Raw genomic sequence first — 26,693 nt, 5'->3', positions numbered from 1 at the left:
TCACCATGAGGACATAAACACATATCCAAAGCAATAATAACATTGATCTATGGGCAACTGATTGCTAAAACATTCATAACTATATAAGGTGATGATATTTCAATGCTTTAATCAAATAAATGAACTCAGCTTTCAGCAGGTAGAGTCTTGGTCTCATACAATCAGTTTCCCACTGATTCCCCCCCCTTGTTTTACATTTTTTCATTATTCTATATACAGTGTTAGTATGAAAATGCCCCCATTTCATTCTGCAATTGTCTTTTTTCTGTTCTCTATTGATACTGTTGAAAATTAATAATTGAGGAAGCAACCAGAGGAAGCAAATTAGTACATTTTAACTCAAAACAACAATGTCTGAAGAGAATAAACAGTTCAGTTCATTTTGGGGACAAAAAGTGCACCGATGTACTTCGCCCCAGGCAAGCAGTGGAAAAGGTTCTGCAAAGGTTATGCTTGTGTTTGATCTTGACATAGTTTTAAAACCAGAGTACAGACCAGACCAGTGAGAGTTGATGGTCAGGAATCTCAGTGTCACTGATCACTGCTGTTAGCGATGATCAACCCCCTGCAGCTGGTCTACGGCCATCTTTTCTCACTAAAATCCTCTAAAATGGCCGCCTGATCAGCCAGTGAATCCTGGCGCATCTGAGACAAGAGAATTTCTATGAATAGGGGACATCAGGGACGAAGACCCCAGGATGCTGACGTCATCAGGAGAGACAGCCTAAGGTGTCGCCTCAGGCGCTGACTGTCCAGCCAGGGTCGAGTAAGACTGGTGGGGTAACACCTGGACCGGAGCCAGACTCCAGACTCCAGACTCGCCCCAGGCTCTGCTCTCCCATCGCTGACCCACAGCTCTCCAGAGGCCGACAGAGCAGCCAGCAGAGCGTCAGCACAAGACGGAGGCAAGGAGCATGGAAACCCAGGGATGCAGGGAGGAGGAGGAACCTGGCCAAAGGTGTTCCTAAAAACCTTATTACTCCCTGACTGTCATCAACCATGTTAATGTTACCAAGAAATTTAATTTATTTTCAGAGGAAAATATTCTTATTTCCTTGCTATCTAATGCTGGGAGGTGATATAAATTGAATTTGTAATATTGAAGTGTCCTTGGGTGCTTTATATACCCATCTCATTCGCCGGTTGTGTCATTCATATTGTTAAATTACTTGGCAACATCACCTTTTTACGTGACACTGACACAGGTTATTTTATCAGGTTACTCTTAATAAACCTTTTGTTTAATGAACGTTCTTCATTTCCCAGCTAACGGAGAGCTGAAGAAAATCTCAATACAGAATCTTTCAAGGCAGAGATGGTTCATAGCATGTATCTAAACATCCCTAGACCCAAAACACCTTTTTAGTGCAATTAGAGCAGAGATATATCTGTTGCCTGAAGGGGAATTAAACCAGCAACATGGTTAAAGTTACAGAAACACTGAGGAGAGGCCTAATCTCTCTAACTTCAGTAACAGACACAGAATAATGTCACCGTCTAGAGACAAGAGCACTGGACCCCTTTACATCCTTTTCTCTCTCTCTCTCACACGCACACACAATTAAAACTTCAGCTAGTTCCCTAAAAGCTTTTTGAAACATGAATGATAGTTTAAATGAGGACTCTCACTACACAGTAGACCCATTAGACTCACCATCTCATGAATGTTTGATTCTAGCATCCTGTCTGAATTTCTGCTGACTTTGTATGTAAGTGTGTAAATGTCCTGTCCCTACTTGACCCAACATAAACACAAACATTAAATATTAGTAAAGGACAAAGTAAATTGCTTGATGTTGTTCTTCAAGCCTTTCCTGTAGATGTGTAAAACCCAGATAAATATGTGCTATGAGCTTTGTATATGAATCATTGTAAATTCAGTTACCTTCTTTTAAAATATGTAGTATAAACACATATACTTCTGAGTATTATCAAAGTGATGTCATTTCCTTTCATATGAGTATATATGATTTATGTTGATATTGGTGGCTGAGCTTACTTCTGATAATTGATACGTCACTGACAGATAGGAGAGCAAATGCAATGGACAGCAAAGTGTTTCAGATGTTTTCACTACAACTAAAAACAAGAATAACTGACAGTCATTGATTGATAGTCATTGATTAGTTGCCTGCAGATTGTTCAGATGGCACACATCTGTTAATAAAGATGAACAGAGACATTTACAAAAATGATGCAAATAACCTCTTGTCTGGTTTATAAATAAAGAGATGCTATAGTACTTCTCCACTTCTTTTTAGATGTTGTCATGCCTGCTGTTGATCACACACTTTTTTGTTGTTGTTTTATTTCAATCGATTTTTATTCTGTCAGTACTAGAGGGCAGATTGATCACACAAGTGTTTGGTTTTTTTTAAACATGTGAAATTACCGTGACACCAATTCAAAACACAAACAGCACTACTGCCCTCCAGTGGTGAGATGGAGGCATCGCCTCACTCTGAACAGTTAGAAGTTTCTCTTTATTGCTCCTCATCCTTCCATCTTTCTTTCTATATAGAAGAGTTGTAGTGTTGTATTCAATGCTGCAGCCAAATTTTCTCATAAGGGATTAGTAAGTATTAAAAATGAAATTTATTACAATGTCACATTTTGTTATTGAAGGCCACATGCCTATTTTATAAAGCCTCATCAAAATGTTTGGTTCAGGATTTGTAAAGACTTTCACCTGCAGATTTAAGCTTCTTGGAAACTTAGTAAACTGCGTTAAATCCGCTTTTACATTTACAATGAACCATCAGAGATCAAATAAGACAGTAAAGAGGTGTCACTCCGCCCCTTTTTTGAGGGAACTTTTATGCCAGTATCTGAAATCTGCTCTTATAAATTGAAATCTTTTGTACAATAATATGAATGTGAGTGTCTAATTATATATGAAAATATTAGAAAAGGGGATTAATTTAAATAATTTAACCTGATAACTTTAATTTGCTGATGCAAGATGAGCAAGGCTGCAATCTTGGAAATAATTGGAAATAACTTCAAAGCAGCGGTATGTGTTGTCAAATGACCAGTTGGGTTTTCCAAACTGTGACTTTCTGAGGAAAACAGCTGCTTACTCCTGAAAAGACTGGTAATTATACATCCTGGCAACTCCTATCATAAATATGTTTTAAGTTTGATTTATTTTTGGATCTAAAGAATACTGAATCCACAGCACAACGTGAGACCATGTCATTTCCAACATGGTCCCACATATCATAAAGGGGACATAAAATGTTTTTTGTGGTTTTCTGATTTTATATACTGTGATCATGTTGGATGTTAAACATGGTCAAAGTTGCTGCTAAGTTTGTTGCTAAAGTTTTTCCATGTATTGTTTGCGTCGTCCACTGTCATATTTCGGATCAGATTTCAACTTGAACATGTACAGATGTATTTAAGAGGTTAATATTTCAGGTAAAGAATGAGGAAAAGGTAGTACAATCTCTCCACTATAGTTTGTTTCACAGTTTGTTAACGTAGCCTCTGAAACTGCCAGAAGCTGGCCTTGAAGAGATAGAAGCTAAAACGGCCTGTTTCAGACATAGGATGAACTGAGGGGCTGCATTAAGGGCCAGTATAAGATAAATAAGGAGTTTTTAACTGTAAATCATGCAAAGATATTCCAGTAGAGGCCCAGATTAAAAATATAGACCTAGAAATGTGCAAAATATGCCCCCTTTAAAGGTACTATGTGGAGTTTTTGACCATAAGTAGTGCTATGGAGCAATGTTTTTATGAGTGGGTCCCTGGTTCAATGGTTGATACAGCTTTCCTGCCAATGGTCACGTTATTCCACTAATCTACAGGAGGTGATAACACACCAAGAAATGTAGCAATGTAGCAGCAAAAGACAAACAAGCATGAATGTTCAAACCATTTTAAAAATCAGCTTTGAAGATGTTTTATGAAGAAAATGCATTTAGTACAATGCATTTTATTGAGCACTGCTGAATGTAAACACAACTTTATTGACATTTTCTCACAGGCTACCTTTAGAGACAGACACAAAAATGACACCAGTACAAACTAAACCAAAAATAATAATATCCACTATAAAAAAAAAGAGAGAGAGAAAAATCATATGGTATTTCAAATATACTATATCTATCGTCGACCAGAAGCTGGGTCTGTTTTTAAGCACAGAGTGGCTACTCTTCCTCAATAGACGATCTTCGCTGCACGCTGCTGCGTCAGACAGGAAAACAAACAGCAGCTGCTTCCGGTTTCCCCGCCCTCAGTCAGCTGTCACTCGCTTGTTTGCAAACAGCTCCGTCCACCGGGTCCATGCTCCCTCCTGCGTCCTCTGCGGGCCTTTAGCTCCTCCGCGATGGGGGAAAACGACGAAAGCGACATCATAGAGCACCACGTCGAGGAGGAGATGGAGAAGAAGGCCATAAGGAGTCACACGGCGTCCTCCTCGTTCCTGGAGAGCGTCACTCCGTCCGACAGAGAGGGCCACAGCGGCACCCAGTCCTCCCACAGACTGCTGGCCTACAGTGATGCGCTCATCTCCATCATAGCCACCGTCATGGTGAGACACTGAACTTTATATGTGAACACTGATATCTTATATACCGCTGGTTAGTGGGCGGAAGGGCGGCCTGTTGTTTGGACTGCAGAAACCATCATTCACGTGACGGTGTCAGGTGTCAGGTGTGGAGATGGAAACACCTGCGAGATATCAATATGCAGAGTCACATTATGGTTAATGATCATTATTATCATTCCCTGAGTTCAGTAAGTATCTTAAAGTGTCACAGAAACTGCAGGACAAGCAGTGAAAGGCTACAGTTACACAACTTCGTTCTTAAATATTCCCTCCAGATATGTAATAAGACATAAAAGAAATACTCTGCTTGGAACAATTATGTGTGTCTGATGTGTTTTCCCCATACAAAAAAAGTATAATTACCACTTTAAAATCCTCAAAATGGCATCTCATCCGTCTCCCTTTATTGAAAAAATCCAGAATGTTGAATATGCAAATACATTTAATTGGCTACTGTATTACGAACACCTGTGCAATCTAATGCACAACAATACAACAGCCCTGCCATAAAATCTACATTTATGAAGTTTATAAACTTCCAGTTTTTGTTGACACTGTCAGAAAGGTGATACATCTACTTTCTGTGTAATATTGAGGTCATAGTGGGTGGTGATGGTGCATTATTGAAGGATGTTTCTAATATTTTGTCCATGTCAACAAAAACTGGAAGTTTATAAGCTTCATAAATGTAAATTTTATGGCAGAGCTGTTGTATTGTTTTGCATTAGATTGCACAGGGGTTCCTAATAAAGTGGCTGGTGAGAGTATATTTCATTTAAGAAGTTTTTAACTGTAGAGTCCATTCTCAATGTTTGTGCATTAGTTGCAAATCATGCTTGTAGATACACGTCTTAACCTTCAGACTTTCCTCCATCTGCAGATTAAGGTGAAAACAAACTCTGCATGGTGAAGGTCAAACATGCAGATTAAGTAACAATAAGCAAAACACGGGTCTGAGTGGAGGAGACTTAAAATAGTACACATAGTTTCTGGTTTCTTTAGTTTTCAAGGACAGTATATTGAATATCTTTGGGTTTGGACAAAACTACATTTGAGGACGTCGTCTTGATATTTGGGAAACAGTGATCAATATTTTTCACCACGTTGTTTGTAAACCAAACAACTAATTGATTAATCGCTAATGAAAATAATCGTTAGTTGCAGATAGACATTCGATCAATATCTCAGCTTCAATCAGCACATAAAGAGTCTGGTTTAATATTTCTATTTACAAATCAGAAATATTGCTGATGTAAAAACATTTCCCCCAAAAAACATAAACATAGCACAAAAAGTAAGGAAATTTGTGTTTGGTAGATTATTTCTTTGTTGTAACAATTCTTCTTGGCAATAAATCTTATACCGTTGGAAAGCCTGTTTATTTGCCTTTTAAATGGTGCCACATTTGTAAGGATGCATTTGTGGGATGAGCAGCGGAGCTGAGTATGTGGGTTGTGCCCATGAAAAATTTGCCTAATCTTCTCTGCCAATTCTCTCTTCTCTGCCAATACCAAACAGCTTATTCTGCCATTGGCTCGTGTTTGGTGGATTGGATGATTGAAGTTTGAAGAAACAAGACATATTGGCAATTTAATCATATATTCATTTAACAAACAGGAGCCTCAGTAGCATGTGGAAGAACCATACACAGCCTCAACAGCCTGGCACTTCCTCTTCATGCTGGTCACACACTGCTGTGGGATGGCATCACATTCTTCGACCAGCATTTGTCGCAAGTCAGCCAACGTGGTTGTGTTGGTCACTCTGACACAAACAGCATGCCCAAGCTGATCCCACAAATGTTCAATGGGGTTGAGGTCAGGACTGCTGGCAGGCCATTCCATCCTCTCCACTCCCAAAATCTGGAGGTAGTCTCTGATAAACCCCGCAAACCGACGAATGCTGGTTGAAGAATCATCCAATCCACCAAACACCAAACATGAGTCAATGGCAGAATAAGCTGTTTGGTATTGGCAGAGAAGATCTGGCATATTTTTCATGGGTGCAACCCACATACTCAGCTCTGCTGCTCATCCCACAAATGCATGTTCCTTACAAATGTGGCACCATTGAAAAGGAAAATAAACAGGCTTTCCAACGGTATCAGATTTATTGCCAAGAAGCATTGTTACAACAACGAAATAATCTACCAAACACAAATTTCCTTACTTTTTGTGCTATGTTTAGTTGAACAACCTTCATTTCCTCTCTTGAGTAAAGCGGTTCATTGTTTACTCGCCTGGATGATGCAGCAGGAAACCCTCTAACAAACACAAGATGTAGAGAACTCCTCTGTCAGTCCTGCTGAAACAGTCTGGCTCCCAAATCATTTCAGAATTCAATTTAAGGTTCTGTTAATTCATTTTAAATCCCTGTGTGATCTGGATCTGCTTCATATTTCAGATCTTGTAGTTTTAACCCTTTATTCTGCACCAAAACCCCTCAGATCTGAAAACCCAAATGTTGTATTTAGTTTAATTTCTCTGAAGTGATTGTTGTATTTTATGGTTTTGTATTTTCTATGCACCTGTGAAACACCATATAACTCTCCTTGACTTAACAGTTACATTTATTTACAGATATTACCTGTCGCCCATACGAAGGTTGAAGATAACGAGGTAAATCATTGTTGGTTTGGATCTGATTTGTTGACAGTAACAGAAATATAGAAAATCTCCTCCATATCCTTTAAATTCTTGTTTCTGTGCATCGCAGGAGTTAAGAGAGAGCGTTCAGCTTCTGCTGACAACAAAGATCGCTGTTTACTTAATGACATTCCTAATTGTGAGTGTTGCATGGGCAGCTCATATCAGGTGAATATTATTATTATCATAACGATCATTGTTATTACAGCAATGCAATGTTCAGGTTTGTTATTTTATCACTAATTTGTGTTTATTTTCACAGGTTATTTCAAGTGATTGTACGAATTGATGATTGTCTTGCTCTGCTGAACCTTGTAAGTAACAGGTGTTCATTAGACATGATGTTAATATGAGTGTGTCTTTAAATAAAGTCATTCTGAGTATCTTGGATATTTGTTTTAAGCAAAGACAGACAGTAAATATCTAATAACTTCACACCAGAAGGTAATGATTAGATCACTGATTGGCCACCGTGCCTGAGAAAATAATGGAGCAGAAGACAAAGTGAGGCCATGTGGATGATGTTACCCTCTGTGCATCCATAAAGAAATTAGCCGCAAATCACCAGGCTCAGCTCCCACTAATGTGTCCAAACACTGAAGACTCTCCTCTGGGTCACATTAATGCTGGCAGGCATTGATTTTTTTTAAAGTATTAATTTTAATTGTTTTGTATCTTTCGTTTTTCAAAATGTAATGCAATTGTGATGCTCCATTTTCATTTTATATATTTATGTTTATTCGTTTTTTCTATTTTACATTATTTATGATTAATTGACTTGTATTTTGTTTTAACTCATATATTTTGATTGTTATGCACCAAAACACCATGGTGAATACCTTGTATGAGCAAATTTACTCATCAATAAACCTGATTCTGATCAATCACAGGCAAGTCAAACAGTCTAGATCTGACCTCTTATAGTTTATATTGTCAAATTGGTTTCAAATCCTATTTTAGTGAATATTACAAATGCTAATAAAAGTCTGATTTCTGAAGCCGGCAAATACTGTACAAATCAAAGCCTGCCTATTCTCCGGCAGGGAATCATATAGTAAGTCATTTTTATTAAAAGAATAAAGCCACACATGTCTTAGGAAACTTTACAAGTATGTAGTAAAAAGTACAAATAAATTGAAACACAAAAACAAAATACAAACAATTCGGAACAAAACAGAAACCAGTGCTGACATACAGGTTTTATAGTACAGTATGTACAGTGTGTGTTTATTATGTGATAGAGTATCTCGCCTGTCAGACTTCCTTTTCGTTATTTTGCTTGTGAATGAAACTTTTCTCTGGTGAACGTTTCCTTCTTTCTAATGTGATGTTCTGCTTTCGGTTCTATTTCAGGCCTGCATGATGCTGATAACCTTTCTACCGTACACAGTCAGTATGAGTCACTAACTGGCAGTTAAATCAGTCACACTCTTTGCACAAATAAATGCTTAATTGACTGATGTCTTTAAAGCTCTCTAACACACACACACAAACATCTTTTCTTTGCAGTTCTCTCTGATGGCGACCTTCCCTGTTAACATCCTCGGGATTTTACTCTTTTGTGGTTGTGTGATGGTGATCGGCGTCATTCAGGTTTGGAAAATACACCTTGAAAATAATCAAAACCTAAACTGACCTTTTTAGCATCTGTATTCCACCTTGTTAATAATGCATAATCACACACATCAGTGAAGTTAAAAATCCTGTATGTCTTTTGTTTCTGCAGTCGTTGATCGTCTTGTACGCCTTCAGCCGCCCCTTCCTCCTCAACGAGCAGATCCAGATCTCAGAAAACCAAACTTTCTACAAACATCACATACTCAAAGTCATCATGAGGGTTCCTCTCATGTGCTTATTCGCCAGCATCTTCTCCTTCATCTTCTTCCAGCTGGTAGGTTGTTCCTCAGTGTCTTCAGCTTGATGGTGCAACATGTGGCATTTTAACATCAGTAGTTTGTTTGAAAACTCAATTTTTTTTGGCAATTTTTGTAGGTTGTGCTTTGTTTTGTTTGCTTGTTTTAGCAATGAATAATTCAAAAATAATAATAACACTAGCTTTATTTGAATTAATGAATGTCAAAAAGTAAAAATGGTGATATCTTCAGATGTCTTGTTTTGTCTGAGCAACAGATGAAAACCCAAAGATGTAGAATTTATAATATTCAACACAGAAAAGCAGCAAATGGTCCAATTTGAGAAGCTACAGTCAGGGAATGTTCAGCATTTATGCATCAAAAAGGACCTAAACTATTATTTTATTATCAGAATTGTTATGATTATTTTTTTTGTGCATTCACTTCAACCTTTAAACCTTTCAATCAATCAGTCAAAGTGCTTTACAGATGACGGACAAGCCCATAAGAAGACAGAACAAATGTAGACAGGACAAACAAAGATTAATGCATATCTTAATAAAAAAAAATTATATTAATAGCAAATAACATATTTAATAGAATTAGATAAAGCCGATATAAGACAATGACAGTTAAAAAAGGTAAGATGGAATAAAACATTTTAAAACATGATGGGAGGGGATATTCAGTTGGTTGCAATCTGCGATCCCACCACTAGATGCCACTAAATCCTTTACACTGGTCCTTAAAGTTTACATTTAAAGATTTCAACACTCAGTTTCTCTCACATCCTCAGACAGACTGGTCCAACGGCACAGAGCATAGAGGCAAAAAAATATTGTTGTCTTAAATATTATTGCGGCTGCATCTCTTTTCTCCAAGTGACATTTTGAATGTTTTTCAGTCTTACGTGCTGTTAGCCATTGTCATCTTCCTGCCGTACATCTCCCAGTGTCTGAAGTGGTGTCGCAGCAAAGCGATTGGTAAGCAGCAGATTTCCTGCCCAGAGGAAAAACATGTTTGATCTACCAGATATTTATAAACCCAAGAACTCTGAATAGAGATTTATTATAGTGAGGCATTTCATAATGAATTTCACTCTTTGAAAATCCACTTCAGGTCAGGTAGAGGAGACTCCAGACTCCATGTTGTTCTACACATACCTGCCTAACGAACCCCTCAGTAAAGAGCGTGTGGAGGCCTTCAGTGATGGAGTTTACGCCATCGTAGCAACGCTTCTCATTCTGGACATATGGTTTGTTGCTCTTCATCTATATTATTAGTATCTAGTTGGATGGGCAGGCACAGCTAAAAATAAAATAGAAATGTCAGCAACACTCAGTGCAACTAATGTCCCGCCCTGTGAAGATTTATTGATCTGAAAGGGAGATCATCTTCTTCTGAATCTCTCTGTTACAGATGCAGGTATTGTATTTATTAATAATAATTATAATAATAATCTTTATTTATAGAGCACTTTCTAAAGCCCACGTTACAAACTGCTTCACAAGGGCAGCAAAATCAAATCATAAAATCATTAGATTAAAACAAACAAACTGACAAAATGATGAGTATATGCATAGTTATCTCTCCTGCTTTCAAAGTTTTAGTGATTAAAAACTGTGAATGTATTTAAAGTCACTCCATAACTAGTGCACTAAATTTACTGGTGCCATTTTATTTGAGTTTCCAGATTGAAGTGTGAAGTTTCTGCATTATACAGTTCAGCAAACTTTTCATAATGGAACCAAAATTCTTGGCGAGATGCTGCTGTCTGGCTGGCAGCCCGTTACAGCAGCTCCCTCCTATTATTCAACTCTTTGTCTATTTTCATCTATTTCTGTCTATTATCTAATCTTGAAAAAAAAATGCTCTGGCACTGGGCAAAGAGGAAAGTAGTTCAACAACTAATAAGTTTACTGTGTGTTCACTACTTCTCTAGTCCATATCTGTGCTCAGAGCATGTACACTGCTTTTTGCTAAATCCTGTTAACTATTGTTATGGCGGATAATGACAATGACTCACAAGTGTCAAAAATCTCAATTGACTGGTCACTATAAAGTGAAAATAGTGATTAAGTGAACAAGGAGGTGATTAAAGACATAAATCAGATGCTGCTACATATAACTGACCTTTGCACATTAGTTTCTGTTGTGGGAAAGTGTGCTGCCAGTAGACAATCACTACTAATGTCGGTACTGCCTGATATGTGATAGCAGACATTACAGCATTGTGAGGTGAAACAATATCGCGATACGTGCTGATAGCAGCGCATAAAGCAAGTAAATAAAGCAAATAAAAACAAGCTAAAAAAGAATAAGACAGATGAAATAGGAGAGTAAAAGTTACAATGCAATGTAAAAACCTCCAATTTGATTTAAAAAGGGCAGCGGCAAACAGAAAAGTCTTTAGCGTTGATTTAAAAGAACTGAGAGTTGCAGCAGACCTGCAGTTTTGTGGGAGTTTGTTTAAAAACTGAACGCTGCTTCTCCATGTTTAGTTTTGACTCTGGGGACAGAAAGTAGACCTGATCCAGACCACCTGAGAGGCGGTCTAGATGGTTCATAAGGTAGCAGCAGATCAGAAATGTAAAACCAACAGTAGTATTTTAAAATCAATTCTTAACTGGGGTTGCCGACCTGCAAGTTGCTCCTTAAAGCTGTTTTAAAAACTATGAAAATGAACAAAAATGATAAGTTGCAACACCGTAATCACTTAAAATCAGTTTTATTAAATATATCTGAGTAAAGGATGTTTGTTTATTTTGCATTAATATAAAATCTTTATGTATTAAGTGTGTAATACTGTAAAAAAAAATGTGCTGAAAACCTTCTAACCTTCATCTTCCTGTTGTTCCTTCAGCGAGGACAACGTTCCAGACCCGACGGTTGTAGAGAAGCAGTTTGGCGGCAGCCTGATCGCGGCTCTGCAGGTCTACGGTCCGGAGTACCTCGCCTACTTCGGCTCCTTCGCCACCGTCGGCCTTCTCTGGTTTGTCCACCACTCGCTCTTCCTCCACGTCACCAAGGCGACGCGCTTCATGGGCCTGCTGAACACCTTATCTTTGGCGTTTGTCGGAGGTTTGCCTTTAGCCTACCAGCTAACACACGAATTCCCGCGCAACTCCCGCAACGAACTGGAAGCCATTCAGATTAGCTGTGTGATAATTTTCTTCGCAGGCATATTTCAGCTCGCTATTTGGGTGGTCGCTCTTTACAGTGAACAGGAAACCCTGCACCCTTATGTACGATACGGTGGACGCGAGCACGTGTTTATGCTAGCTAAGCTAGCATTATATCCCTGCGTAGCTCTGGGGACGTTTTTCCTGACATGCATTTTGAGTAAATTTAGCGCCTCAATTTTCCACCTGATGGAGATTACGGTGCCTTTTGCTTTTCTCGTGTTGAGGCTGTTGGTGCGTGTCGGGCTAGCGCTGCTACGGCTAATTTTCTGCCCTGATAGGCCCGACCCAAGGACTGCTATAGAGGAGGAAGATGACGAGACAAGAGTGCCCTTCAACCCTTTAGTTACTTAGCTACGGAGGAGGAAAGTGCCATATAAAATTAAGATAAGACTGACAGAGCTGTGAGGCTTCGCTACAAATGCTAGGTCTCCGAAAGAGTCGCTGGTTATTTTACATTTGACTTCTTGTCCAGTTTGTAGGTTTGAATCAAACGGAAAGTCGGTTGTTCTCTTTAAACCTGGTTCAAATCTTGAGAAGTAATCAGCGAACTTAGGATTGGTTGTGACCAAGTTGAAGGTGAAGTTGAGGTTTATAAAACAGGTAGTGGACCAGATGGTTTGGTATCGACACTGACAGCCAAAGCTTATTTGTTAATTTAATTTTATACTAATGCTGGTTTTGATTAGTAAGCCAACAGAAGTCATTGAATGGACTTGGATGTAGATTATCTTCAAGCACGCACATGCTTATTTTTAAATACCCACAATGTAGTTTACTATTTTAAATTTAAGCCTCTTAAGTAGTACTTGGTCAAATGCTTCAGATCACATCACTCATAACTTTGTGGATTATTCAGTTTACCGTAAAAAAAAGAACAGGCAGAGCAGGAAAAAAAAACAGGTTTTGTAATTATAGTTTCATTTCTGTGCCAAGTACAGAAAAAAAAAAGGAAAAGGAAAAAGAGTCCATCCAACTGACATGGTTTTAATTTAGCCCGGGGGGAAGATATGTTGAACATGTTCAGACACATTCAGTTACAGGAGTTCACAGGAGAGAGCCGATGACTTAAATATTTTAAAAATGCTCAAGACAAGGAAGGTTTTTTTTTCATATAATTGTCTCCTCTCAGAATATTCCCACCACTCCCGAGTATAAATGTTGAGTTGCTAGTAAGTAACCAGCCTTGGTTTTAGTCTGGAGCGTTGGGCAATTTAAATGTACGGGTTCCTCTATAATATTTCAAATTGCACTACTTCAAAAATATTTTGATTCAGATATTTGTGTGTAATCTCACTGGAACGTGATCTCAATGTTCAAAATACATAATAATTCTGTACTATTCTATACTATTATCTTTTAACAGAAAGACAGTGCACTTAAATGCCATGTTTTTTGGGGCTTTTATTGATTTTAGTTCCAGTTATACTTGTTAGAGGTTTGACTTGAAAATTCTTTTTTTTTTACAAGGTCATGTTATTCTGTTTTTATGGAGATTTTATGTAGTATTTTTTCCAGAAGGGGTCACTGTTGTTTCTGTTAAATATTTCTCAGCTACTTGAAGCCTCTTTTATCACTGCTATAATGTTGGACATGTACAGTAACGTGTGTTTACTACTTAATCAAAGGGACTCAAATCTGAGATGCACTTTAATGGAGACCTGGGACAGAACAATAGGTGGAGTTTAAAGAATGATTATTGCTCATTTCTTTGTGTCTGTGATTTGACTGAATTTGTCATTTTATATTTTTGCTATTTTTATGTTTTGGTCCTGCTTCGAGAGTATCGTTTCATTTTATGGGCATTTACATCTTGATCTGTAATCTGCAATTTCTGTGATTTTATGGAAGGAACATTTTACGTGGAACAAGTTCTTCTGAATATAACATGCACTTATTACAGAAAGGCGTTAACATAAAATATGTGCCTGAATTTGTTTTATCCAAGATAAAGAAAGCAAACTTTTAGCCTAATATAAACTATATCTGTATAAGTAAAAACTGCAACGTCATACTTTGTCAGATGCAAATAAAGCAGCTTCTTCTCGTTTCCTTGGAAACCAAACTACCACTCAGAAATGTTTTTTTACATTTGTTGTTCTCGTTGTCTAAATGTTCCCTCTGATCGGTCTCTGTTCTCAACGCCTCGATGTCTGTTTGTAATGGCTACATAACTGCAAACGCTGCAACTTCACTTTCTCACTGTGCTAAATCAGTTTTTTTTTTGTTAAATCACAAATTGTCTAGCTTGGTTTTGTGAATAAATCTGAAGTTGTTCCCTTGAAAGTGAATTCTTCATTTTGTCATGACGTAAAAACATAATGAATAAACAACATGACAAGACATTTTAAAGAAAAAAAAACTTTATTCACCTCCATACAGTAAACAGCTTCACAAATATCCCTATCATAGATATCAATGTGTGTTAATACATTACTCTGTATTGCCCCTAACAACATACTTCCTCAATATAAATTTTGCAATTTAATCTTATCCACTCCAAAAAAAAAAGCTATAGATTTTCATTAGAAAACATTTCCGCTCAAAGCAAATCAAACAACATTTACACAAAATGATAAATTAAAAAGACAAGCAACCAAACATTTGTAGTGCATCGTTACCTGACATCTGGGCTACCAAAAAAACAACCTTGTCTGTTCTACCAGTGTGTACCACAAAGTGTTTTACCTTCATAACCTGGATAGAAATATAAATTAGTTCACACAACAACTTAAACTTCTAAGTTGAACTAAATCTGTAAAACTGCCTTGAGTTTGGAGTATGCCACCAGAATAATTATAAAGTATCAAAAGTAATAAAGTTTTTTGATTGATTCATTAAAACTATCAGTAAAAAAGTTATATTATGGTCATTAAATATGCCAATTCAAGTTCAGTGACATTATTCTGTCTTTTAAAAATGACATAGTTAATGAACTATTGAAAAGATTTGCAAAATACTAGTTAAATGTCTTCCAATATTATTTAATCTCACAATTCATCGGTCTTGTTTGACTGGCTGCAGGTCTCTAAATTTAACACGTAAGTCAGACTGTTAGACGTCCAACCAACAGAGAAGTGACAGGAGCTCTTTTTTTGTTGGCCAATCAGAGCTCGTCAACTACTGCATGTCAAGACAACCGAAATATGAGATGGAATATTACAGAAAGACACGTTAAAAACAAGAACCTCATTAACTCATTCATCATTTAAAGACAAAATGGAATTGATTGGTACATTACATGATTATTTTTTAACTTTTTACCAGTACAGTTCTGTTCAGCATCATGTCACTTTTTATTCACAAGTCTAACCATTTGAAATTGGAAAAATGTGTATATTTGATCTCGAATGATCTGTCCAAAACAACAACAGTGCCTTGTAACAGAGGAGGACGTCTGATCTTTTGCACGCCTTTTTGCCCGCAGCACAACTAGGCAGTTGTTGTTTTCTTTTATGCAAAATGAAGAAACTATTGAACTGTGCTGATTAAGGTTACGATTACAGAACAACTCTCTCGAATGAGTCATCAGAGGCTCTGTGAATGAACGGAGCCAAAATCAGTTCTACCACGGTGCAGTTCAAGGATCAGGTGTCGTGTGTAATGTTTGAATTAAATGAAATAAATGACATGTTGAAAGCTACAGTCCTATAAATTACCTATAAATTCAAGTGGCACACTCCAGACTTCATATTAAAAAAAACAGCCTAAATAATAATAATAATAATTCAAATAATTTGACAATCAGCTGTTTGTGTTGATTCTTGTTTCCCATTTTTGGTCAGATTGCTTTAATTTGAAGATCATCCAGATATCTACATCATCTTGTTCAGGATGTTACCTGGACAGTGACGGTTGCAAACAGAAAAGCCTGTATAGCAGTAGTGTGTGTGTGTGTGTGTTTTGCCAGAGAGAGGATTTAGTTATACAGTACAATACAGCTGGTCCCAAAAATCCACCCAACACCCCCCATTCATTTCAAATGGTGAGAAGGGGAGAAACACACTAAAATGCACTTCTATGAGAAAATGTGAACACAACAACCTGGACAAATAAATTATAACATCCTGTCCAACAACTGAAGGAAGTTAACAGAATACAGTGACACACATTGCACGGGCCGCAGATGTAAATGTTAGTGCTCCAAAGTCTGAAAACCCCCCAAGTTCCAAAAACTCTCCTCTGCTTGTTTTGGTTTCTTCAGGACAAAGAGGGGATGGTTTGGATCTGGGGCCCTTGGAGCTTTTCCAATGACGGAAGGAAATCAGTGTTAATCAGACAGTGCTTTGGTAAAAATTTCTTTTGTGAAACGCTCTGGATTCAATCAGAGAATCTCATCGGCCCCCGTCGGGCGCAAAAAAGAAAAAAAAAAAAAAACGTGGCCTTGTAACACGCTTATAATGCATGGTCTGATTCATCACACGGGTGAACATGTGATTCATCACACATGCCTGAGTTAAATTATGTCATACACTGAAATCTCATCCATATTCTAAGGAAACTTGCATAAGATAAAAACATTGCTAATATAAAAAACTGCCCAGAATATCAGATTTTTATATACTTAGATATCTGCATATACAGTACATGCTGTATATGCACACATAATACAGTATATATAGTCCATATATACTCAAATCTTATATCATCATTGCAGAGAGCAGTGATAATCATATTATATTGCAAACTACATTCAAAAATTAATCATAAAACAGTGATTTAATGCATAAGAAGACTCTAAAATAGCATTATTTTTTTTTAAAGAGTTTGACAAATGTTGAGTCCAGAGATGTGGGATCTGCGGAGTGGTCTGCTGGGTCTACACCCCACCCCCCCCACAGCTACAGTGCAACTAAAATCATTGGTTAACCGGATAAAAGGAAGCACAGTCTTATTTATATTTCAACATTTTGGGAAATATTCTTATTGGCTTTCTTTTCAAGAGCTGGATAAGAAGATACATATCAATCTCATGTCTGTGTATGGAGCAGTATGGATTCTAGAGCTAGCAGGCGATTAGCTTAGCTTAGCTTAGCTTAGCTTAGCTTAGCATAGAGACTAGAAGCAGGAGGAAACAACTAGCGTGTCTCTCTTCAAAGTTATGCCTCTAAAGCTCACTAGATCACATGTATCTCGTTTATTTGATCTGAATAAAAACAGAAATGTAAATACAATTAATTGTGTTTTTACAGGAAGTTTATCAGTCCAACATTTATGGGCTTTCACACCAAAAGTTTGACGTTGAGCAGCACATGTTCTTTATTTCCACAGGGGAAATCAGGCGAGCTGTGCCAGCTGATTTTCCGGCAGGTTTTGCAGCCAAAGTTCAATCAATTTGAAGTTATTTATGCTGATCATCAAAAACTCACATCCGATGGGATTCTGGCATCGACAGGATGCAGAAGTTTTGGCAGCAACGATTTTTACTGTAGAGAAGAATGGAGGAAAAGCTCCTTTACGTTGCTGAAATCCTCTGATTCTACTCAGTGAAAAGTCTCGGGCATCACATAAAATATCAGAGAGGACGATTATATACCAGGTTGGAAGATTAATACAGTATTGTGATTATTTTGATGTAACTAGCATCCTAGCTAGCTGCTCTGCAGAATTACGTGCTCCTCATTCTGCGCATTTCTCACAAACTGTTTGCTGTTGTATGTTCAAACTGTTAATTAACATGTTAATTAGTGAGATTTAGATGTCTTTGTAGGCAGATATTAGAACTTAGGTCAGACTCAGGGTAGCTGTTTCCCCCGTCTCCAGTCTTTATGCTAATTTAAGCTAATCGCCTCCCGTCTCCAGCTCCGTACTTCACGCACCGACATGAGAGTCCATCTTATTATCTCCTACTCACGCAAAAAAAAAACAAATCGGCGTATTTCCCAACATGTCAAACTATACCTTTTAATTTCTTTACACAATCTCTAGTAAAAGTTCACCCAGTACACCGTCTAACACCCTCAACTTCAGATCAAACCTACATCCCTGCCTGTTAAAAATCTAATTTGTTCATGCTAAAGGCTACAAATGAGTTACATCTCTTTTTTTTTTTTTTTTGCATATCATTTCTCATAGCTTAAAAGTGTTTTTCATTTTTCCCCCAGCAGGTCACACAAGTAGTTATATATTAGGTATTTGTTCAGCTAAATATTTTCACTATATTTATGTACAACACATTAACTTGAGTGTTTGAGTGCACTGCTGATGCTCTAGTTTCTGCGTTAACATGCCTACAAGTCAATCATCTGTTGACTTTTATTGTGCCAGTTATTTAGATTTAGACAGAAACCTAAAAGCTAAAAGTTCACACTGTGGAAGAGGAGAATAAACATGGCTTGGTTTAGCAGTAGCCCAAGACGGGACTTGCGTACATGCTACATGTTTTGTTTTGTTATGCTGTGAGGTTAAGACAATTACATAAGAGCGTTGTCTATAAAACAGTGTCTACAGTATGTTTGACAACCCTGCTGCGTCATTACTTCACCCACCCTCAAACCCAGAAAGACAAGTCTCAATAGTCTTTTTTTTTTTGCTGTAGCTCAGGTCCACATGCCCAACACTCTGGGCCCAGTTTATGCTGGTAAAAGCTTCTTAAATCCGTTTGTTCAGCTAAAGTCAGTGCAATATTTGCCGTCCACAGGGACCCTGCACATCCGCCGTCCACCTGCGCTGAGAAAGCAGTGTGCTTGAGAGTCAATGTTTGTTCGATAAGACGTTTTCATCTTCAGTCTTTAGGATGGGGAGGGAGGGGGGAGGCGGGGGGGGCTGCCTGTTCGCTTGTGTGTTGTTGATGTGCCGGTCCAAGTCGAAAGCAATGAAGCCGGCAAATGTTTTGTTGTTGTTGTTGTGGGTTTTTTTTTTTTACTACGAGGTGATTCCACGTAGTCTGGAGAGTCACCTCAGGTTTAAAGTTGTGATTTTGAGCTGGTTGGAAGTTGGATGAAGAGTTGGCAGGATGAGGATGACGCTCTGAGAGAGGCCTGGGATCACACACTTTACAGCCATACTTCAGATCGTGTGTGTCTTTATATGTGTGTGTGTATGTGTGTGTGTGTGTGTGTACATGCTTACACAAACTCTCCAAACCAATCACACACACACTCTCTCCAGTCATCACCCTGTGAAGCCAGAGGTTCTTCACTCAGCCTGGGCTGCAGCGGGGGGGAGCATGCCCCTCTCTCTCAGTTGGGAGTGCAGGGTGTGGAAGATGCTGAGCTGCTGCTCCGGTTGCAGCATCAACAGCTGCTGCAGCACTTTGCTCGGGTTCGGTCCCCTACGGGATGAGAACAGGGTTAAAAACCTCAACTTACAGCAATATTAGAGGAACCATATCTAACAGAAACTCTTTTCTACCTTCTTTCCTGCTTGCTGAGGGTTTTGAAAACATACAAATGTAATAAATTATAAGGTGGTAAGCCAGCAGGGTGTTCTCACAGGCGACCAACCTTCATCTAACAGTAATTCTTAGGTGTATAATTTACGTTGGCAGGTAAAAATCATCTAAGTTGTAGCTGTATCTTGAGGTGCACCAGTTACTGTAGTCAAGAGACAACAAAAGTTTGTTTTCTTCTGTTTACGATGACAACATGGACTTCTCACAGTATCTGTTACACTCAAAATCAGTGAGTATGAGATCATTTCTGCTCTTTCCTGAGCTGAAAAAATGAATTGAAAACACATTTGTAGACTTGAAATTGCATTATAACTTGTTATTGTTGTCATTATACTGCAGCGATATTGTTATTGTTAGGAGGCCTTTGTGGGTTTTTTGGTGGTTTTCATTTGTTTTACAAACAATGAACAATGATATATAGCGAGCAGCGAGTCTTTCCTTTTCTAAAACTGAGAAAAGCCTGGAGATGATTTCAAGTCTATCTTAATACAACACTCACATAACATGAGTATGTTTTAAGTGTTGTTGGAGTTATTGATCCTCATGTCCATACTGGTTGTTAATCTCTTTAAACAGAAACTGGAGACTCGTTCCGGACACACAAATGCATTGAAAAGTTCAGCTGAAGCCAGTCTGAGGTTGACAAATCAAACGGGTATATCGCCAACAAACCTACATGCAACTACCAGGACGTTTCCCTCAACTGTAGAGAAGTAGCCACTCTATCCGGCAAACTCAGACTGCTGAAATCTCATTTTAGCATTTTAGCATGAAACGTGGAGGATTTAACCCTCATTTCTTACAGTGGAGTCACCTTAAAACCAGTATGGAGAGGAAAAATGATCATATCTACTTCAACATACATATGGCAAGTGAGATAGATTTGAAATACTAACAAATGAAACCTGAAATGGAACTTGATGGTACATCATCTTGTATTTCACTCCTCTAAGCCTCTTCTTACCTGACGAAGCTGGCTATGTAGACGTGCGTGAAGGTGGCCATCAGGTACTGACAGTCGAATCGGTCCATGATGCCGCCGTGGCCGGGGATGGTGCTGGCGAAGTCCTGAAGGAGAGGAGAGACATCAGGACTCAGGTACCTGATAAACTTTGGTTTAACATGTCATTCATCTGGTTGTCTGGGCATGAAAACATTCAAATATGTCCCCGGTGGGATGGAAACGGCTCAATTTTGGCCAGGGACCCTTGTTGCATATCATACCTCCCTCCCTGTCCTCAAGCTTTTTGTCTCTAAGACACTGTCGACTGTCAAATAAAAGCAAAAATGCTAAAAAAAATCTTAAAAGGTAAAAAAAGTGTCTCTGGTGTGTACCGTTTATTAAAACCTCATTTGTTTTTCTTAATCAAAATGTGCAAACTGCTTTTTTGCTTTCTGCTTGAAGGTATTTCACAAGATTTATTATTATTATTATTATTATTTTAATATAGGCAACATCTTTGGTGTTTCCAACATGTTTTTTGCAAAGATCACCTGCTAATGTATACAGTTATAAAGAGGCAGTCAGTCTATTAATGGTGAATGAGCTGCATCAATATAGCACCTCTCTAGTCTTCTAACCACTCAAAGCACTTTTACCCTACATGCAACATTCACACAAACATTCATGTGCTGATGGCAGAGGCTGCTGTACGAGGTGCCAACCTGCTCATCAGGAGGAGTCTAATCATTCACACACACTCACACTGACGGCATGACGCCATCAGGAGCAATTCGAGGTTCAGTATCTTGCCCAAGGACACTTCCACATGTGGACTGAAGGAGCAGGGGATCGAACCGCTGATCTTCCGATTAACAGACGACGCGCTCTACCTCCTGAGCCACAGCCACTTTAATCTACCTCAAGGTAAAAGAAGCACTGACTAAACAAAACAGTAAAGGGCGCAGATAACTGAAAAATGACTTGTATTCATACTGAAGTGGAGCCGCTCAGGGGTCGACTGCAGTTTTCCTCGGCAGCCTGCAGAAGTGATTTTGTGCTGTTGTGTGCAGGATGAAAGCAAAGTGCTGCTGGGCTACTGTCACTTTAAGTAAAATCTCAGCTTCCCCCACGGTTAAAGCAGTCCAACCAGTTTCTGAAATATTTGCATGCTTCTCTTCAACTGATATGTGTTTCTGTGAGCTTGTAGCTTGAGAAGATTCACTCAACTTGTTTTAAGTAGTGAAGTAATATATACACTGCTGAGATGTTAACTAACATGATGATGAGACAGAAGAAATTTGAGCTGATGAAATTTCCTTACTTTGATTTTGAAGGCTCGCTTGAATCCGCTGGCAAAGAAGCCGCCAAACGGCCCGATGAGAGACGCGAAGGACGACAGGAAGATGCTGTGGATCTGAAAGGGGTACAGGTTCACCGTTTTCTAAAGGAGAGACGGGACAAGTATTAAAAAACAATTAGATTAACAGCAAAACAATCATTCTAATTTGCTCTAAAGCTATGAGTGTGCAAAACAAACACTGTAGGTGATTTGAAGAGCCAATTTCAGCTCGAGATGTTGTACTTTCTCTAGATGTAATAAAATATTTTTATAAGACAACAATCCACAGTGTTGTGAGTCCCTGGGAATCAGAAGTGGCGCATAAATTGGCAATAATGAAATATATTGTATCATTTAAAACGTAATGGTCTTTATTGATGAAAAGATTTTCAAATGAAATGAACAGAGAGATTAAAGTCTTACCCATCTCAGCGTGTTTTGTATCACGGCAGGAAGAGTGTACTCCTGCATCACAAATATATCAGAGGGTTCGCATTCAACCGTAAACCTGTTGGTCTCGCTGTTGTAGCCCACAGGACACACGAAGTACTGGAACTGAGACAGCAGGTAGGCCAGCTGAAGGTACGACAAAACACAACAAGACACAAAGAAAAGATTAGCTGCTTGCTTATGAGCATCGATGACGAATAGGTTGGAAAACTGGACGCCCCCGTTTTCTATATGTTTGTGGAGATGCTGCAAACAATGCAATCAGCATCGTACTGGCCTGAAGTATTGGACGATATTTTACATTTGAAAAAGTGAGGTCATCTTATATTCAAGGATTCACAAGATCAGTGATCATTTTTGAATGAATGTGTTGCATTATGGATTGATTGTAGCCTTGATGTTGCTCGGCTAGCGAGTGTAGTTTGGCTCAGTTTAACCTGCAGGAGTTTCTGAAGTCTAGTGTAGGTTGTGTCTTTTTTTTCTTGCGGGGTGAAATAAAGTTCCGACGTCTTTACTGCAGAAACAGACCGGGCTCTGAATCGTCTGTCAGGCAGCCGAGATTATACTGCAGGCACACAGATGACGAGGAGCTCAAAAAGGAAAGTCTGGAGAATGCTAACTGCCAGAGAAAATAAGTTTCGACCGCTTCCATGAGCCTGACGAGAGAGAGAGTGTGTGACTGATAAACTAAACAAATGTTGGGATTTATGTTCTGCTTTAACAGACGTTTTTTCTCTTTTTTACGAGAAAAAAGGTTTCAAGGATGAGGACTCTCTTCTCATTAGATAAAGAGTATCTCAGGGAAACTTTCCCAACAGGACAAGTGTGAAAGTGTGTTGTATCTTCAAAAAGTCTCAGGTGCTGGAAAGGGGTGGTTGACTTATAATCAGGGTCGTCTTATATTCTGGCCAATACGGTACTATTTAAAAGTCCTTGTTGAGAAGAGAAATAAATACCAAGTGACTGAATGTTATGATAATCTGGTAGTTGGGAGCTTGATAGAAAATTGCCACCAGTCACAACCCAAACAACTCATATGTTTTGGCAGTAGCAGTTTCTTATCTACGTTTTGGCAGGTAACCAACCGAGATTTAGACTTTGCATTCTGCTCTATAAACCCGTCTCATTGACATATATGAGCTACTGCAAACAGCGGACACAAAAAACATCACTACCTTACCTGCCGTGGGTACTTGGAAACTATGTGTAGAGGGAAATATGGACCATGTGAGCGAGTGAGTCGTAAATGCAAATGGAGTATACTCACGATGAAGCCAAAGACCACAGTGGAGAAGAAACCTCCGATGAAGCCCTCCCAGGTCTTCTTGGGTGAAAGCTGCAGGCGGGTTGGAGACAGACACAGAGTCTTTCACATCAACATGACGCAGTTTTTACTCTCACTCTCACCACAAACTACATATGATTTAAAGTAAACCTCTTTTCTTCCTGCTCTCCTCTGCTCTCAGTTACTAAACAGCTCTTGTGTTTGGACAGATAAAGTTAGAAAGTAAATCTTCATTTATTTAAGATTAGAGTTTGACCCAGTAGTGTTCAGTAATATGGAGAAAGGAGTTCAGGAGGGCATCTGAATCTTTCACTTTCACAGAGTCTCAACCTGGGGAGTTATTCATTAGCAGGTTTGTCTGACTGCCGAGTCTATTCAAGGCCGGAGGAAGAACAATAAGATGAAGAATGAACGACACAAAGTAAAACCGGGTTCAGATTACAGGAGTTTTATAATCCGAACTGATTTTGAAACGCACATAAGGAGAATCTTCACAGATGTTCTTCTCTCTAATCTCAAACATGCACACGGTACAAGATTTGAAAATAATGCCTTGTAACACACTACAGGATATTATAAAGATTATTGTGCCAGAGGGAGCAATGCACCGCCTCACGTGACCTCATGGGGAAACAAGATGGAGACTTGCTTTTGTAAAGCTTTGCAGTAAGAAAAAAACAAAAGCAGAGGGTTAAACGAGTCTGGATGAAGAAATTGTTGGGGAGATGTGGTCAGCATGGGGTATCTGTTGGGTTAACTGTTTTAATATCTGTCAACAGTAAGAAGCATGCTAGCTAACGTTAGACTCAAGGGCTAGAATGTTTATTGTTGCTTGGCAACACCATCAGCTGTTCCGGGACTAACGTTAGCTTGTAACGTTATTGGCTTTTGTGGTCCTGTTCGGAAAGTAGAGAGTCCCAGATCAGATTTATCTCTGATTGTCAGGAGGGTTGAATCGGGGATAAATCGGCTCCAAAACTCCTGTAGTCTGAGCCCGACTTAAACATATGTAGAAGGCAAAAGAAGCTCCTACTTCCACTGATTCTTCTCCAATTAATTCAGCTCAAGATCATGTGACAACAGCCAAAGGAGGGTAGCCCGACGTCCTTCATTTACAATATAAAACAGCTGTCTATATGATGTCCTTCTCCATTGCTATGTCCACCAGCGGGGATCCCGAGATGTTCCCGGGCCTGATAGGATATACTGTATAATCCCTCCAGTGTGTTCTGTGTCTGACCCAAGATCTTGTCTTAGTTGTCCCGAACACACACCCACAGGAAAGCTTCCAGGAAGCATCCTGATCAGATGCTTACACACCTCAACTGGCTCATTTTAACACAAAGGGGTATCACTTCTGCTCTAATCTACTTACAGATCTTCAAGCAGCTCATTCTGTCCATAAGACTGAGTCCAGCTTTCATGACCATACGTAAGGGTTAGATCGTAGAAAGTTGGTATAATGAGATAGTTGACATCCTTCACTTGGGGCAGCCACTCCTTCCCAAGTACTAATTGCGAGTTTTATCCCCGACCACTTAAGATTCAGCTGCAAACTACCAAAGTGCAGGCTAATGGTCATGGTTCAATAAAGTTAAATTGAGTATAATTGCTAATTTTCATAATAACAACGTATCAATGACAATGTGTAATGTAACACCCGTAGAAATGAACCTACAACGACTCTGCAGCTCCCATCAGCTTTATGGAAATCGATTTCAAGGCGACCAGAACTGCGTCGCTTGTAGCAAAGGCTCCAACACTCCATATTTCCTAAGTACCCCCATCAAAAAACCCTAAAAAAACTAGGTCATGATGAGTGTGATGGGTGAATGACCTAAAGAAGCCTCTTGGAGGAGTAGGAAATGTCTTCAGCTCTAAAACAGGGACTACTTTATTTGTGTCCTGAGGTCAATTACCTCACCCCGTCTCACTTCCCTCAAACTCCTTCATTTACAATTCGCGACAGTTATGGCTCATCTAAATCATGTGTCGATAAGCATGACCATCACTGAGCATTCACAGTGCGCAGTCCAACCATGAATGATACAGAAATACTTTAATAAACTGTATCTTTCTATCTTTTCTTGACATCTGAATTTTGTCAAGGCGATAAAATCTCTACTACTGGTTTCTTGTTGTGATGCTGATCTGTTAAATTTAGCTCTTTCTACCTTTGTACTCCTTACAGACAATAGTAAAGCCATTAAATGTAATGTTAATCTCTCACTTAATGACGAAAATGTTTGATTTACCTTAATAAGCGGAGTTCTCCCAAAGAAGAATCCGAACAGATAGGCCATGATGTCATTGCAGATCACAATGGAGATAGGGACGATAAACCTGGAAAAAAAAAGACATTTAAACAATGTTGAGAGTTGGTGGGCGAACTAACACCATCCAATCTAAAAATATATCTATTCTACTGTGACGTGAAGAAGCTACATATTGACGAAATGTCCTTATCTAAGTGGATTGTCTTTTTTTTTTATCTACCTGCTGCTGTGGCAGGAATAAATTACTTGTGTGGTTAAAGGAAAACTATTCTAGTGAACTAAGACGCTCTAGACTTATTCATTTTGTCTTAACCCTTACATATTGTTCATATTCTGACCCTTCACAGTATCCTCTTAAAATTAGTCTCTTCTGAAACTTCTGAAACTCTATTTTTTATTCATAAATACCTCATCAGTCATTAATAAACAGGTGATTAATCCTTAACCAAGCTTTCAGAGAGCAGAGAGCTGGTATTCTTTAGGTTTTACACTATTTATTTATGGAGAAAAACATTCACAATAACACTATATTATGGTCTCTGTTATCTAAAACAGGAGAACAGCCATCATGATTTCAATGAATCTTACTGAATGTGAAGAATGCAACATTTCTGAATTTTTTAAGATAAATATGGGTCAAATTTAACCCTGAATAGCCTCTCTCCTATACAAAAATGAATATCAGCTGCACAAAAATGAAAAAATATTTGTATATTCTGGGTCACTGTGCAAAAAGTCATAAAATTTAAGGCTAAATTAAACATGTTTAAGA

The 26,693-nt window shown here is 38.6% G+C and overlaps 2 protein-coding genes across 2 annotated transcripts in view; one reads left to right on the top strand and one right to left on the bottom strand.

The window, feature by feature from the left end:
- Positions 1 to 4,085: 4,085 nt before the first annotated feature.
- Positions 4,086 to 14,521, top strand: tmem175 (transmembrane protein 175). The gene is made up of 10 exons (XM_067572223.1): positions 4,086 to 4,537; positions 7,135 to 7,173; positions 7,271 to 7,368; positions 7,463 to 7,514; positions 8,554 to 8,589; positions 8,710 to 8,793; positions 8,927 to 9,091; positions 9,958 to 10,036; positions 10,173 to 10,308; positions 11,917 to 14,521. Exons 1-10 carry the CDS (start codon positions 4,334 to 4,336, stop codon positions 12,587 to 12,589), a joined length of 1,566 nt encoding a protein of 521 aa, XP_067428324.1. The 5' UTR covers positions 4,086 to 4,333; the 3' UTR covers positions 12,590 to 14,521.
- A 427-nt stretch (positions 14,522 to 14,948) lies between these two features.
- cds1 (CDP-diacylglycerol synthase (phosphatidate cytidylyltransferase) 1) overlaps positions 14,949 to 26,693 on the bottom strand; it is a 36,750-nt gene continuing 25,005 nt past the window's right edge. Inside the window, exons 8-13 of the mRNA XM_067572235.1 lie at positions 25,901 to 25,988; positions 23,628 to 23,696; positions 22,334 to 22,486; positions 21,893 to 22,012; positions 20,593 to 20,696; positions 14,949 to 19,508 (exon numbers count right to left, since the gene is read on the bottom strand). Coding sequence (XP_067428336.1) covers positions 19,373 to 19,508; positions 20,593 to 20,696; positions 21,893 to 22,012; positions 22,334 to 22,486; positions 23,628 to 23,696; positions 25,901 to 25,988 — 670 coding nt within the window. The 3' untranslated portion in view covers positions 14,949 to 19,372. The remainder of the gene's footprint in view (positions 19,509 to 20,592; positions 20,697 to 21,892; positions 22,013 to 22,333; positions 22,487 to 23,627; positions 23,697 to 25,900; positions 25,989 to 26,693) is intronic.

This window comes from Thunnus thynnus, chromosome 2 (assembly GCF_963924715.1).
Source record: "Thunnus thynnus chromosome 2, fThuThy2.1, whole genome shotgun sequence".
NCBI classification, from domain to species: domain Eukaryota; kingdom Metazoa; phylum Chordata; class Actinopteri; order Scombriformes; family Scombridae; genus Thunnus; species Thunnus thynnus.
Note: the sequence above shows the minus strand (reverse complement) of the source record. Positions and strands in the feature narration are given on the sequence as shown.